The sequence below is a fragment of the Mangifera indica genome, chromosome 19 (genome assembly GCF_011075055.1).
Source record: "Mangifera indica cultivar Alphonso chromosome 19, CATAS_Mindica_2.1, whole genome shotgun sequence".
Lineage (NCBI taxonomy): Eukaryota > Viridiplantae > Streptophyta > Magnoliopsida > Sapindales > Anacardiaceae > Mangifera > Mangifera indica.
In genome coordinates, this window is record NC_058155.1 from 1,455,266 (window position 1) to 1,467,468 (window position 12,203).

General features: G+C 31.8%; 1 protein-coding gene across 3 annotated transcripts; it reads left to right on the forward strand.

Moving 5' to 3' along the window:
* The first annotated feature begins 3,705 nt into the window (after nt 1-3,705).
* LOC123202553 (pentatricopeptide repeat-containing protein At5g44230-like) lies at nt 3,706-7,980 on the forward strand. 3 transcript variants are annotated; one of them, XM_044618484.1, is made up of 2 exons: nt 3,706-5,747; nt 6,738-7,980. In XM_044618484.1, exon 1 carries the CDS (start codon nt 3,780-3,782, stop codon nt 5,739-5,741), a length of 1,962 nt encoding a protein of 653 aa, XP_044474419.1. In that variant the 5' UTR covers nt 3,706-3,779; the 3' UTR covers nt 5,742-5,747; nt 6,738-7,980. The 3 variants fall into 3 exon arrangements, 1 of the variants encoding a protein (XP_044474419.1); XR_006498996.1 differs by having other exon boundaries at nt 3,706-5,815; XR_006498995.1 differs by lacking the exon at nt 6,738-7,980 and adding an exon at nt 5,923-6,153 and having other exon boundaries at nt 3,706-5,815.
* The last annotated feature ends 4,223 nt before the right edge of the window (nt 7,981-12,203 follow it).

The following is a 12,203-nucleotide window of genomic DNA, read 5'->3' on the forward strand; positions in this document are numbered from 1 at the left end:
CATTTCCTATGAGCTTTCTTTTAAAACTATAAATCTTTTGACAGTCGAAAAAGAGAGAGCATTTCTAACAAAATAACCAACCAACATACCATTCCAATTTTCCATACCAAGTTTTATTACACCAATAAGGGGAGCCATATGGACCTTTTGGCTAGAAACCTAGAAAACATAAGGGAAAAACTTTAGGGAGCAACTCGCCCTAGAGTTACCAAAGAGATTTTTCCAACTCACAAGCTTAACACCAGAGGAAAAATAAAGACTTTAAGGCAGAAAGGGCTTCACCGATGCCAAGGAAGATTCGACCAAAAGGGGAGGCAAGGCATCATTAGAGAAAGCCAAAGACAAACCAAACAAGGAAGAAATAGGGTAAGAGTCAACTGTAACCATGAATGAAAAAAAAGGTACATACTCTACACCACTCATAATAGAATATAACACTAAACAAAACACCACCAAGAGACAAAACCACTAATAGCTTAGAAACGGACTATAAAAGACCCCAACAACCATAAGCGTAGAAGGGAAGAAACCTCGAAGGAGGAAGGAGGAAAAGAGGAGAGCAAGCAAATTGGTGGGAAGGAAAATGGGTTACTACAAATGACAATAGTCCATGGTGCACCTAACACTTAAATTCATTAACCAAGGATAAATATCCTTCCTTTGACATTTTTTAATTAAAGAAAATTAGAAGCCTGAACCTCACGGTCCTACATTCATCCCTAAATTTTACATTATGCTAAAGTAGAGATGTCAATTGGTTAGGTCAGATCATTTCGGCTTTGCCTATCGAGCTATTGATTGGGTCGGGTTGGGCCAAGCCTTAGGCCCTCACAATGATGAGCCTTTGAGTTGGGTCGACCTATGGAATTTTTAAGGCCCCATCTTATTTAAACAAAATTTTAAAAAAAATTTAAACATAAATTATTTTTCAATTATTAAAACTGAGGATACTACTTTGAACATTTTATTCATAATCCCTCACTTGTGACAGAGGAATATTGTGGTTACATGATAAAAAATATAATAACATAACATAAATTAATTAATTTATATACTCTAAAATTACAAACATAAATAAAATATATATACCATACCATTTATTTACTCGTCCTTAACATTTAAATTTATGAATTCTTCAAAGATATCTTCTACCACTTGATTTTGTAATTTAAAATCAGCTTTGATTTAATTTTTTATACACATGATTGCCTCGATTATGTTTGGATGCAAATTGGATTGCCTATCATCTAATATACATCCATCTGCACTAAAAGCGAATTTTAATACTACAGTTGACACTGAAGGTGTTAGTAGATCTTAGGCCATGCGATAAGATCAAGAAAAGTTTCTGTCTTGTCTTACCCCCATGCCCAAACATCTAGTTTTTCAACATTATATCTTTGAACAATTTCTAGATAATGGTTAATGTAATTATAAAATTGATCATAATTTGTACTTTGACTAGCAGGCTAGTTACCTTTATACAAGAACGATCATATGTGCGACTTTTTTTCCTGAACTATCGAAACTTATCTCTGGTATAGAACTTTGTTCAGTCCTTCCATATTTTTGTTCGTAAATACTATACATTTTATGTAAAAAATCTTGAACATATTCAATAGAATTAACATTGCTATTAATTGACAATTTTTCATTATTAATATCAAATAAAATTTGTAGTTTATTAGTTTTTATTCTAGGATCTAAAACAGTAGTTCTGGAATGAAGTAAAGGAATTTCACTTTAATATTTTTAAAATTTTTGTTCCATTTGCGCAGATTTATTTTGAAAAGTATGATGAGACTCATGAGACTCATGTTCTTTAAAAAGATCACTTATTTCTATCATTTTATAATTATTGAATAAGTAATTAAATAATACATACCCGAGTAATGATTTGTGGGTGTCTCCAATGGCTCCAACATGTTCATTAGAGCCATAGTTATCTCTTAATCTTGAACTGTTAAAAAAAGGATTTATCGAATATTTTGGTTATGTATTGAAGTACCATATTAGAAGAACTTTATACCTTTCGCATGTTTTCAATATAAGGTAGGTGGAATTTCACCTAGTAATATCTACTTTTAATTTATTTCTTCTTAACCTCATTGATTTACATAATTGATGATATGTTTGTACCTATAATAAGGATAATGAAATGTATGCAATAACGTGTCTAATTATTTGTATATTTTTTTTAGCTAGGCTCAAACCTTTTTGAGCTATTAAATTAATAACATGATATGCACACTTAATATGAAATAATTTTCTATTAAATAGAGGAGATAAATGATTATACATATATTTAATAACTTTATTATTATTTTTGACATTATCAAAAGTAATTGAAAAAAATAGAATTATTAATTTTATATTCTTAAATAATATTTGCTAATACATGATAAATTATAAGAGTATCATATGAATATTCTAAATTTCTAAATGTAACAATTTTTTCACATAATTACCAATCAAAATTACTATAATAGGCAATTGCACATAAGTATTCTATATCTTGATTTGTAACTGTCTAAAATCAGAAGTTATTAAAATAACAATATTAAAATTACTTAATTCTCCAATAATTTTTAATTTCATTAATTCATAATTTCTAAGCATATCTAACCTAAGAGTTGACCTAAGAATTATTTTAAATACTGGTTGAACACTATTTTACATCATTTATTATAAAATTTCATCTTTTGTATAACTAAAAGGTTGATCAGAAGCAATTATATACCTGACCGTATAGTCTCACATCTTCATTTGATTGTACATAAAAGTTGACATTTCTCTTATGTATCTAGAACAATTCAGACCTCCTGCTAAACTAGCTTTGGGACTAACGAATCGTAATTAGGTGAATGCAATTTGTTTCTACCTTTGAACTCATGTGAAACTTTTTTACAATAATTAGTAATGTATCAGCGAAGATGTCTCGTATCACTCATATTTGCACATGTCAAACAAAAACCATAATGTTTGCATATTGCTTTATTCTATTTTATCGAAGTGCTCTCACACCATTGATGCTTGTTTTCTTTTTTTCTCTGGTGAATGTAAAGTTGTGCTTGTACCACTTTCACTTGTTGGTGCTTCACTAATTCCACCATGTTCATTATTAATAATATCATCAGCACTAACATGGTGATATTTAAATGGATTGAATTTATTTGACTTTAAATCCATTTGTAATATTTTGTAGTAATAAAATTGAAATGAAAACGAAATTATAAACACAGAGAATTATTGTTTGTGAATTCAGACAATTTTTGAAAGAAAGTTATTGAAAGAAAATGAGATTCATAATATAATAAAAAAATTGAGATTAAAAGATTTATAAATAAAATTGAAAAATTAAAAAGATTTAAGTTGTTTATATGAAAGAAATAAAATTGAAAAAATTAAAACAATGGTTTCTGTTTTGCTTGTGGCAGAAATAACTATTAATATATACATATTTTTATATTTCAACAGTAATAGGTTGGATTGGGCGAACCCACAGGTATAACACATGGTTTCATAGTTTGACTTGGAAGACCCATGGGTTAGCCCGATATGTTATAGTGTCAAGCTAAACCTTTTCAAGGCAGACCTTATTTACAGGCTTTGACTGGCGCAGACCTTATTTACAGGCTTTGACTGGCCTCCATTCGGCCTGACCCAAATGTCATCTCTATGCCAAAGCCAGGGTTTATGCTTCTCATTCAAACATTTCTTTTACAAGCTTCGTTGGATCAAGTGTGAGGACCTGCTACAGAGACTTTAAACTGTCTGTAATGGTTGCTTTCATACGCAAATTCTCTACAGCAAGTTCCCTATATTATATCCCTAGAGAATTTATTCAACAATTAAAAACAGATAAAGCTCTCGTTTCCTTCTCTCAACTTCAACTTGAAAAGAAAATCTTGGAAAACCAATTAATATCCGCACTTGATGGTTGTCATAATCTCCTACAAATTAAACAAGTACATGCTCAAATTCTCCGAAAAGGCCTCGACCAATGTTGCTACGTACTCACTAAACTAATCCGCATGCTCAATAAAATTAATATTCCCATGGATTCTTATCCTCGTCTCATTTTTGAGCAGGTGAAATATAGAAATCCCTTTCTTTGGACTTCTCTTATTCGTGGGTATTCTTTACAGGGATGCTTGAAGGAGTCAATTTTGTTGTATGGTTCTATGAGGAGAGAAGGTATCGACCCGGTTTCTTTTACATTTTCTGCACTTTTTAAGGCCTGTAGTGAGACTCTTGATGTAAGTTTGGGTAGGCAGTTGCATGCTCAGACGATTTTGGTTGGTGGTTTTGTGTCTGATCTATATGTTGGCAATACCTTAATTGATATGTATGTAAAATGCGGATTTTTGGATTGTGGGTGTAAGGTGTTTGATGAAATGCCTGAGAAAGATGTGATTTCGTGGACTGAGTTGATTGTTGCACATATGAAGACTGGGGATATGAAATCTGCCAGTGTATTGTTTGATAGTTTGCCTTTAAAGGATATGGTGGCCTGGACTGCCATGGTTACCGGTTACACACAGAATGCTAAGCCCAGAGAAGCAATAGAATATTTTGAGAGAATGCAAAATTCAGGTGTTGAAACAGATGAAGTTACTTTGGTTGGTGTTATTTCAGCTTGTGCTCAACTGGGTGCAGTTAAGTTTGCTGATTGGGTTTGTGATATAGCTAAGAGATCTGGATTTGGGCATAGAAATAATGTTGTTGTGGGATCAGCATTGATTGATATGTACTCGAAATGTGGGAGTTTAGAGGATGCGTATAGGATTTTTGAGGAGATGAAGGAGAGGAATGTCTATACTTATAGTTCAATGATAGTTGGGTTAGCAATGCATGGCCGTGCTCATGCAGCACTGCAGTTATTTCATGAGATGTTACAAATGGAGACAAAGCCTAATAGAGTAACATTTGTAGGAGTGCTTACAGCCTGTAGCCACATGGGGTTGGTAGAACAAGGCCGGCAGCTATTTGCTAGTATGGAGAAATGTTATGGTGTTGTTCCATCTGCAGATCACTATGCTTGCATGGTTGATCTTTTGGGTCGAGCAGGGCACCTGAAGGAAGCATTTGAGCTGGCCCAAGCAATGCCAGTGGAGCCCCATGGAGGGGTGTGGGGAGCTCTTCTTGGAGCATGTAAGATTCATGGGAATCCGGACATTGCTGGGGTGGCTGCGTGCCATCTATTTGAGATCGAACCTGATGCTATTGGAAATTACATCTTACTCTCTAATATATATGCATCAGCAAGAAGGTGGGATGATGTTTCAAGGGTAAGGAAGCTGATGAAAGAAAAGGGTCTTAAAAAGAATCCTGGATTTAGTTGGGTGGAAGGAAACAAAGGAGATATTCATGAGTTCCTTTCTGGTGACGTAACACATTCGAATTTTAGTGAGATTAAACAGGTGTTGGAGGACATTTTGAACAGATTAACTGCTCATGGATACCAGCCAAAACTCAGTTCTGTGCCTTATGATGTGGCTGATGAGGAGAAGAAGCGTATATTAGCTACTCACTGTGAGAAGTTGGCACTGGCATTTGGAGTTCTCACAACAAGTGCTGGCTGCATCATAAGAATTATGAAGAACTTGAGAATATGTGAAGATTGCCACATGTTTATGTGTGGTACATCTCAAGTCACAGGGAGGGAGATTATTGTGAGAGATAACATGAGATTCCACCACTTCCAAGATGGTAAATGTTCATGTGGTGATTTCTGGTGACTAAAGGTGGCAACTCTTATGCTCATTTTTTATCAGCTGCATATGTTTTTAACTTTTAAGACTCTTTGAAAAGGGTATGATACTTTTTGAAATTTGGTCTCTTCATTTCTTTTATTTGGAAACAATAAAGTTCATATGGTATCCGAAACTGATAATCCTAACATTTGAAATACTACTTTAGGTTCATCAGTTCAGACATATAACCTTTAAGGCCATTTCCCAACTGTTTACATCTACAACTCATATTCCCAACTGGACCAGCTGCTTATTCTATGGTTATGCTTGGCACTTATGTTCTTTTAGTTAGCTTTTGTAATTAAGGGTAATATATTGCTTCATACTGATCATTCAGTGGGTTATAATATGCAAAATATTCCTCCTTGGTGATTACAAAGTAAAAGAAGTTTGAATATTTGTCCTACAGACTTTATATAAAAAAGGAAAAGAAAGGGACGTCCGGAAAATTATAATAAGCTTCCTTAAAAGTTGAATTCTAAATGGTGATAATCCCTTTTATAATATTTTTTTTTAACATGAATTAACAATATTATTATAGTTTACATTTAACCCATGTCCTGCAAAGAAAGAGGGAAATATGGTTTTAGACCATTCAGCCTCCTGAAATGGCCATTACCATGCAGTCTTACAATATTAATGTTTGTTTGCAGGTAAAGTAGATCAAGTTATTTTGATCACTATGTTGAAGAAAAAAAAATATACAAAAAAAAAAAAAATTCCAGATAATTGTGCAAATGAGTTGGAATTATGAAAGCATTAAATATTTTCCTAGATAGACTGTTACAATAATATTGAAATGAACTTTCACACGATTCACTGATCTTACTAAAGGCCACAAGAAGCTTGAACTTGAATGAAATCAATTTTGATAATTTGGTAAGTTGGTGTTCTATGGACTATGAGTTAGGAGTAACAAACAAGTTCATATGATGAATATCATCATTTTTATAATCTTTTTCTAACTTTGTCTGTTCCCAGGTATAGCACAGAATCTCAGTTGCTCAATAGAGATACTGTAAGACTAGAACCTTCTTTTTGCTTTATTATTCTTTTCAAGGTTGTAATTGGAAGCATTGGAGGCTCTTCACCTGTACTTAAGATGATATATTCACCATCAGAAGGCTATGTGAAAAATATCCGCATGTTTATTATCTTGCTTATTCACTTAGCTCTTCACCTGTACTTAGATGATATATTCACCATCGGATGGCTATGTGAAAAATATCCACATCTTTATATCTTGCTTATTCAAAGCCAAATTAAACTGTCCTCATTAGCTCAATTTCTGATGTGGAATTTTCATCATTTGTTGCTGGATAATGCTTAACCTGTTTAAGGGTGTCAATAAACTCTTTAAGATTTAATGAATTCTTTTTTTTGTTATTGTTTGGGTAGAATAATTCACATAAATGCTCGGTATCCTTGATTGAAAGTGGATATAGTCTGTTGTTTCACTGACTTAGTTTGCTGATGCTGTGTGAAATGTTCTACATTAATTGTTAATGTCTATTTTCTGTGTATGCTTATCTTACATGTTTTTTGGACTTGGATTTTTCTTCTATGGCTTTTCTCATATTTGTTGGGGCTGCTTCATTTCTTTAGATCTTTATATCTTTTGTACATAATTTTATTAGAAACTACATGAATTTTTGAACTGCGAACTCCCTAATGAATTTGTTTTAATAATTTAAATCCTCAACTCTTTTAGAAATTGGTTGTTGCCCTGTCATATGCTAGCCTAATGATACATTTCACTTGGATGATAGGGTAATATGTTCTCTTCTTCTTTTTTTTTTTTTTTTTTAAATTTCAGATTCATTTGAAAGTATACATATGTATGGTCTGTGTATATGGTTCATTGACAATTTCCCATTAGAACTTCTCTTAACTATGCATCAATCAACTCCGGCAGGCAGTGAAACTATAGAGGCAGTTGAATGCAGCTTTGACATGGAACGATTAACCAAAAACAGGGGCAAGGCCATTTTATGAATTGAAAAAAGGACGGATCCGATAATACAGGGTGGGTGATACGTCGGGTTTTGAAGGCTATGACCTTTTTGCATCAATCATTTCTGTGTCGCGGGATTAGACATTAGTCCTCTCTGATATCTCCTAATTAGTGAACATGTGATATATTTCGTCTAGCATCTAATGAAGACATCATATGGATGAACTGAACCCATCACTCATCCTTAAATTATTACTCATTTATGTTGCAGAAGAACCAAATATCAACTTGCGTTTTCTGAACGATCAAATTGGACAAAAATAATTTGTTAATAAAAATAATTAAATCAATCCAGTATTGATTCACAATTAGAAGGGCTTTAATTATTCATAAAAAGTCAAGCTTTTTCCCCCTGATAAACTATAACCTAAGCAGGTAAAATCCTCACCCTAACATAGCAAGAGGATAGGTGTTATTTCCGTAATCATGTTTTCATTGATGATATAGAAAATTTTATGCTATTCCTTTCCGGTGTGAGCAGTGCGTATTTGTAAATTTGAGCACAAAGTGCCTGATAGCAGGGCAACCCTCGGCCTCTGAAAAAGAGATTAAAACATTTAACCTCGCATATTTTATTTCCTGAGTTCTGGTAGCCCATATACTTCATTATATATCATTCTAAACTAACACCTTGATGGGGAACCAAAGCCTTGGTTTCGTGGAAAGAAAGCGAGGCTAAGGCATGGAGGACTCTGCAATTTGTTTGTACTAGGCAATTCTTGCCCTTGTTAATATTTGTAGTGTGAGCTAGTTGCCTTTGGTTTGCAATCATGTGCTTCCTTTTGTTGCCCATCTTAGTAGATGGTCAAACAAGAGAAGCTTGGTGTTTTGTTTTGGTTTTCGCTTCTACATTGGGCATGCCCTATGATAGATTGTGGCTCGTTTTGTTTTTGAGGCCATTCGCTCTCTTTTTCCTTTGGTTGATGAAATATTTAATTATAAAAAAAAAGCTCAAAAGAACATAAAAAATAAAGGTGAAATTAAAATAAATACCCATTTTTCCCCCCTTTAAGCAAAAATGTCTTTTTTTTTTCTATTCCTAACAAAAATACCCTCTTTTCAAAGTTTCAAGCAAACGTACCCCAAAAATTTTTTAAAATATCAAAACTACCTTTTATCACTTCAATATAAACTCTCACATATATTTCTCACATCATTCAAACATTCACTCTCACATTCATTTTTATTCAATATTTGATATTGATAGTTTGTTCGGAAAGAAAAAAATTTGTATTTTTGAATTTGAGTCCAAAAAATGTTTCGTGAGAAAAAAGTATTTATATAAATCTTAACTCAAAACTTAATATTATTTGTTAAATCAAGTTTATATGTTATATAAAAGGGGCATTTAGATATTTAATATGGAAAGTATTTTGATAGTAAACAATATATGAAGATTTTAAATGAAATATTAGAAAAAATATAGAGACATTTCAATACTAGATAACATATGATATCAAAATATGTGGGTGTTAAAGGAAATGTTAGATAAATATAGGGGTTAAATGAAACGTTGAAAAAATACGGGGGTATTTTGATAGTAAACAATGTACTAAGGTTTTGAATGAAATGTTATAAAAATATAGGGTACTTCAACAAGACAATATATGAAGATGCTAAAGGAAATTTTAGAGAAATATAAGGGGTTAAATAAAATAATAGAAAAATATGAGGTTATTTTGATGTTAAACAGTGTAAGAACATTTTAAATAAAATGTTAAGAATATAGAGACATTTTGATACAAGTTAACATATAAGAGTGTTAAATGAAATGTTAGAAAAATATAAGGAGTATTTTGATATTAAACAGTGTAAGAAGTTTTTAAATGAAATGTTAGAAATATACAGACATATTTTGATAAAATATAGGGGTATATTGATATAATACAATATTTGAGAGGATTAAATAAAATTTTAAATAAATATAGGGTAATATTGAAATTAGACAAAATATGAAGGTGCTAAACATAACACACATATAACGATAGGGCATTTATGATATTTTATAATATATTAGAAAGTAAAATGAAATACTAAGAAAATATAAGGGTCATTTGATAGTAATCAATATATGAAATTAACATTTTAGTTTCAGATAATATATGGGGGTATTTAATAACATGTTGGGTAATTAGAGGTGACATATATATATAAATGGTTATTGTGAACTTTTTTTTTATAAATGTTTAATTTTTCTCTAAAATTTTTCATTGTAAGATTGATAACTAAAATGACTGATTATGTTATTATTCGTTTCCAAGGAGAATGGATTAAACATGATGAAAACACAATAAAGTATGTTGAAGGTTGTGAATAATTGGTTAAAATTCCCTTTGAAACAATACTTGAGGGATTTATCTAACTTTTGAGTGAACAGTGTAGTATTGATCTAATCAAAAACTACATTTAACTATACATGAAACCAAAAAGAATTGAGCTTGATTGCCTTGCAAAGATCGAAAACGATGAAGATGTGCAAGACCTTATTAACATGTCTCAATTTTTTAAGGAATATATTCATGTTTTTGTTACATATACCCTAATCGAAGGACAAGGAGAAGAAGAAATTGGTGGCAACAATAATAGTAAAGTAAAAACAGAATCTTCTGGGGAAGAATCTTCTGAGAAAGACTTGATTGATTTCAATGATGCATTCTATGTTGCTACTGAATAGGCTCATGGAGACAAAGAGAGCTTGATGAGGCAGACTTTGAGAATATGTTACTTGTTAACTGTGATATAAATAGTCTACAACTTGAAAATCCTATTATGAGTGGCAAAAATTATTTAGGACCATTTTTTGATAAAATCCCTATTGATCTATTTAAATGGCTTCTTGATTTTCCTCTATAGCTTTCAACATCATCAAGTGGTATAGGATTGATCCAAAAGAGGAATGTTGTAAAACTTGGTGACACTTTTGATGACAAAAAACACCTAAAAGATGTTATGGACCAATTTACCGTAGAGAAAAGATTTCAGTACAAAGTGCATAAGTTTAGGAAAAAGAAGGATTTATTGGGATCAATCCCTACTGATTTGTTTAAGTGGGAGATGAATGATTAAGTGTTATAATGAAAAATGTCAATGGTTTCTATTGGGAAAAAGAGTCAAACCTAATCAAGACTTCCAAATTGGTAAAATAAATCTAACCCATACATGTATAGTTGATCAGATAATGTCACATAATAGACAAGTTGCGATCTAGGCTTTAGGTCAATTAATGAGGTCAAAGTTTATATTGATTGATTGAATTTATCACCCTAAAGAGATCATTATCAACATCTCCAACAGGTATAAAATTGACATTTCATATTCATCAGGCCTAGCAGGTAAGAAATTAATTTTTAAATTCATTGAAGGGTATTTCACCAAAAGAACCATTAATGCTCTTACCCGATTATTGCTATAATTTAGAGCATGCTAATCTAAGAACTGTGACAGCTATAGAAACAGATGATAAACATCGCTTTAAGTAGTTTTTTCATGGCATTGAAATGTTTCGTCTGTGCATTTAAATAATATCTTTGACTTGTTATTTGCATGTTTTTCTTAAAAGTTGATATCTGGGACATTTATTTCTACCAATAACTTTTGATGTAATAACCAAATTTATCCAATTACTTTCGGTGTCTGTAAAAAAGAAGATCATGAAATATGATGTTGGTTTTTGACAAAGTTTAAAGAATGCATCAATGAAATACCAGAGTTAGTAATACTTTCAGTTAGACATCATGTTATATACTTTGCAATGGTTGAAGTCTTTTTAGATGTACACCATGAGTGTTGTTGTCATCACCTTCTTTGTAACATGAGATTAAAGTACAAACACAACTTAAAGGTAACGTATTTATACATTTATAAAATTTTTATACCTATTAACATTTTATAAATTTTGATAACAAAGTGCTAATATTATTTATAAACTTATAGCTTGCGTGTTTATATTGGAAAGTTGTAAAGTCATATATAAAGGCAGATTTAAGGCTATGAGGAGATTTATTGATGCAATGCATCTTCAAGCCCGGGCTTACTTATGTGAGGTAGGGTTTCACCAATGGAGTTAGGTATATTTTCCAAAGCACCGGTATAACATAATGACAACTAACATTGCAGAGTCATTTAATGCCCTTGTTAGATATGTCATGGTTTTCTTATCACGATGTTTGTCGAGTTCATTTGAGACACATTACATTGATAGTTTTATGAGAGGAGAAACCATGCAAGTACATACAGAGTTAATACTAATTATCTATTTGAAAATGCCTTTTTACCTTTATGTTTGTTTATTAACAAATGTGCTGATGTTTTTTCCAAATTACAGATGAATACTCCAACTATGTTACACCATGGACAGAGGAGAAGCTTAACCACTATATGTTGAAGGTTGCACACTTAGAGGTTCGTCTAATTACAAATGCTTGGTATCAGGT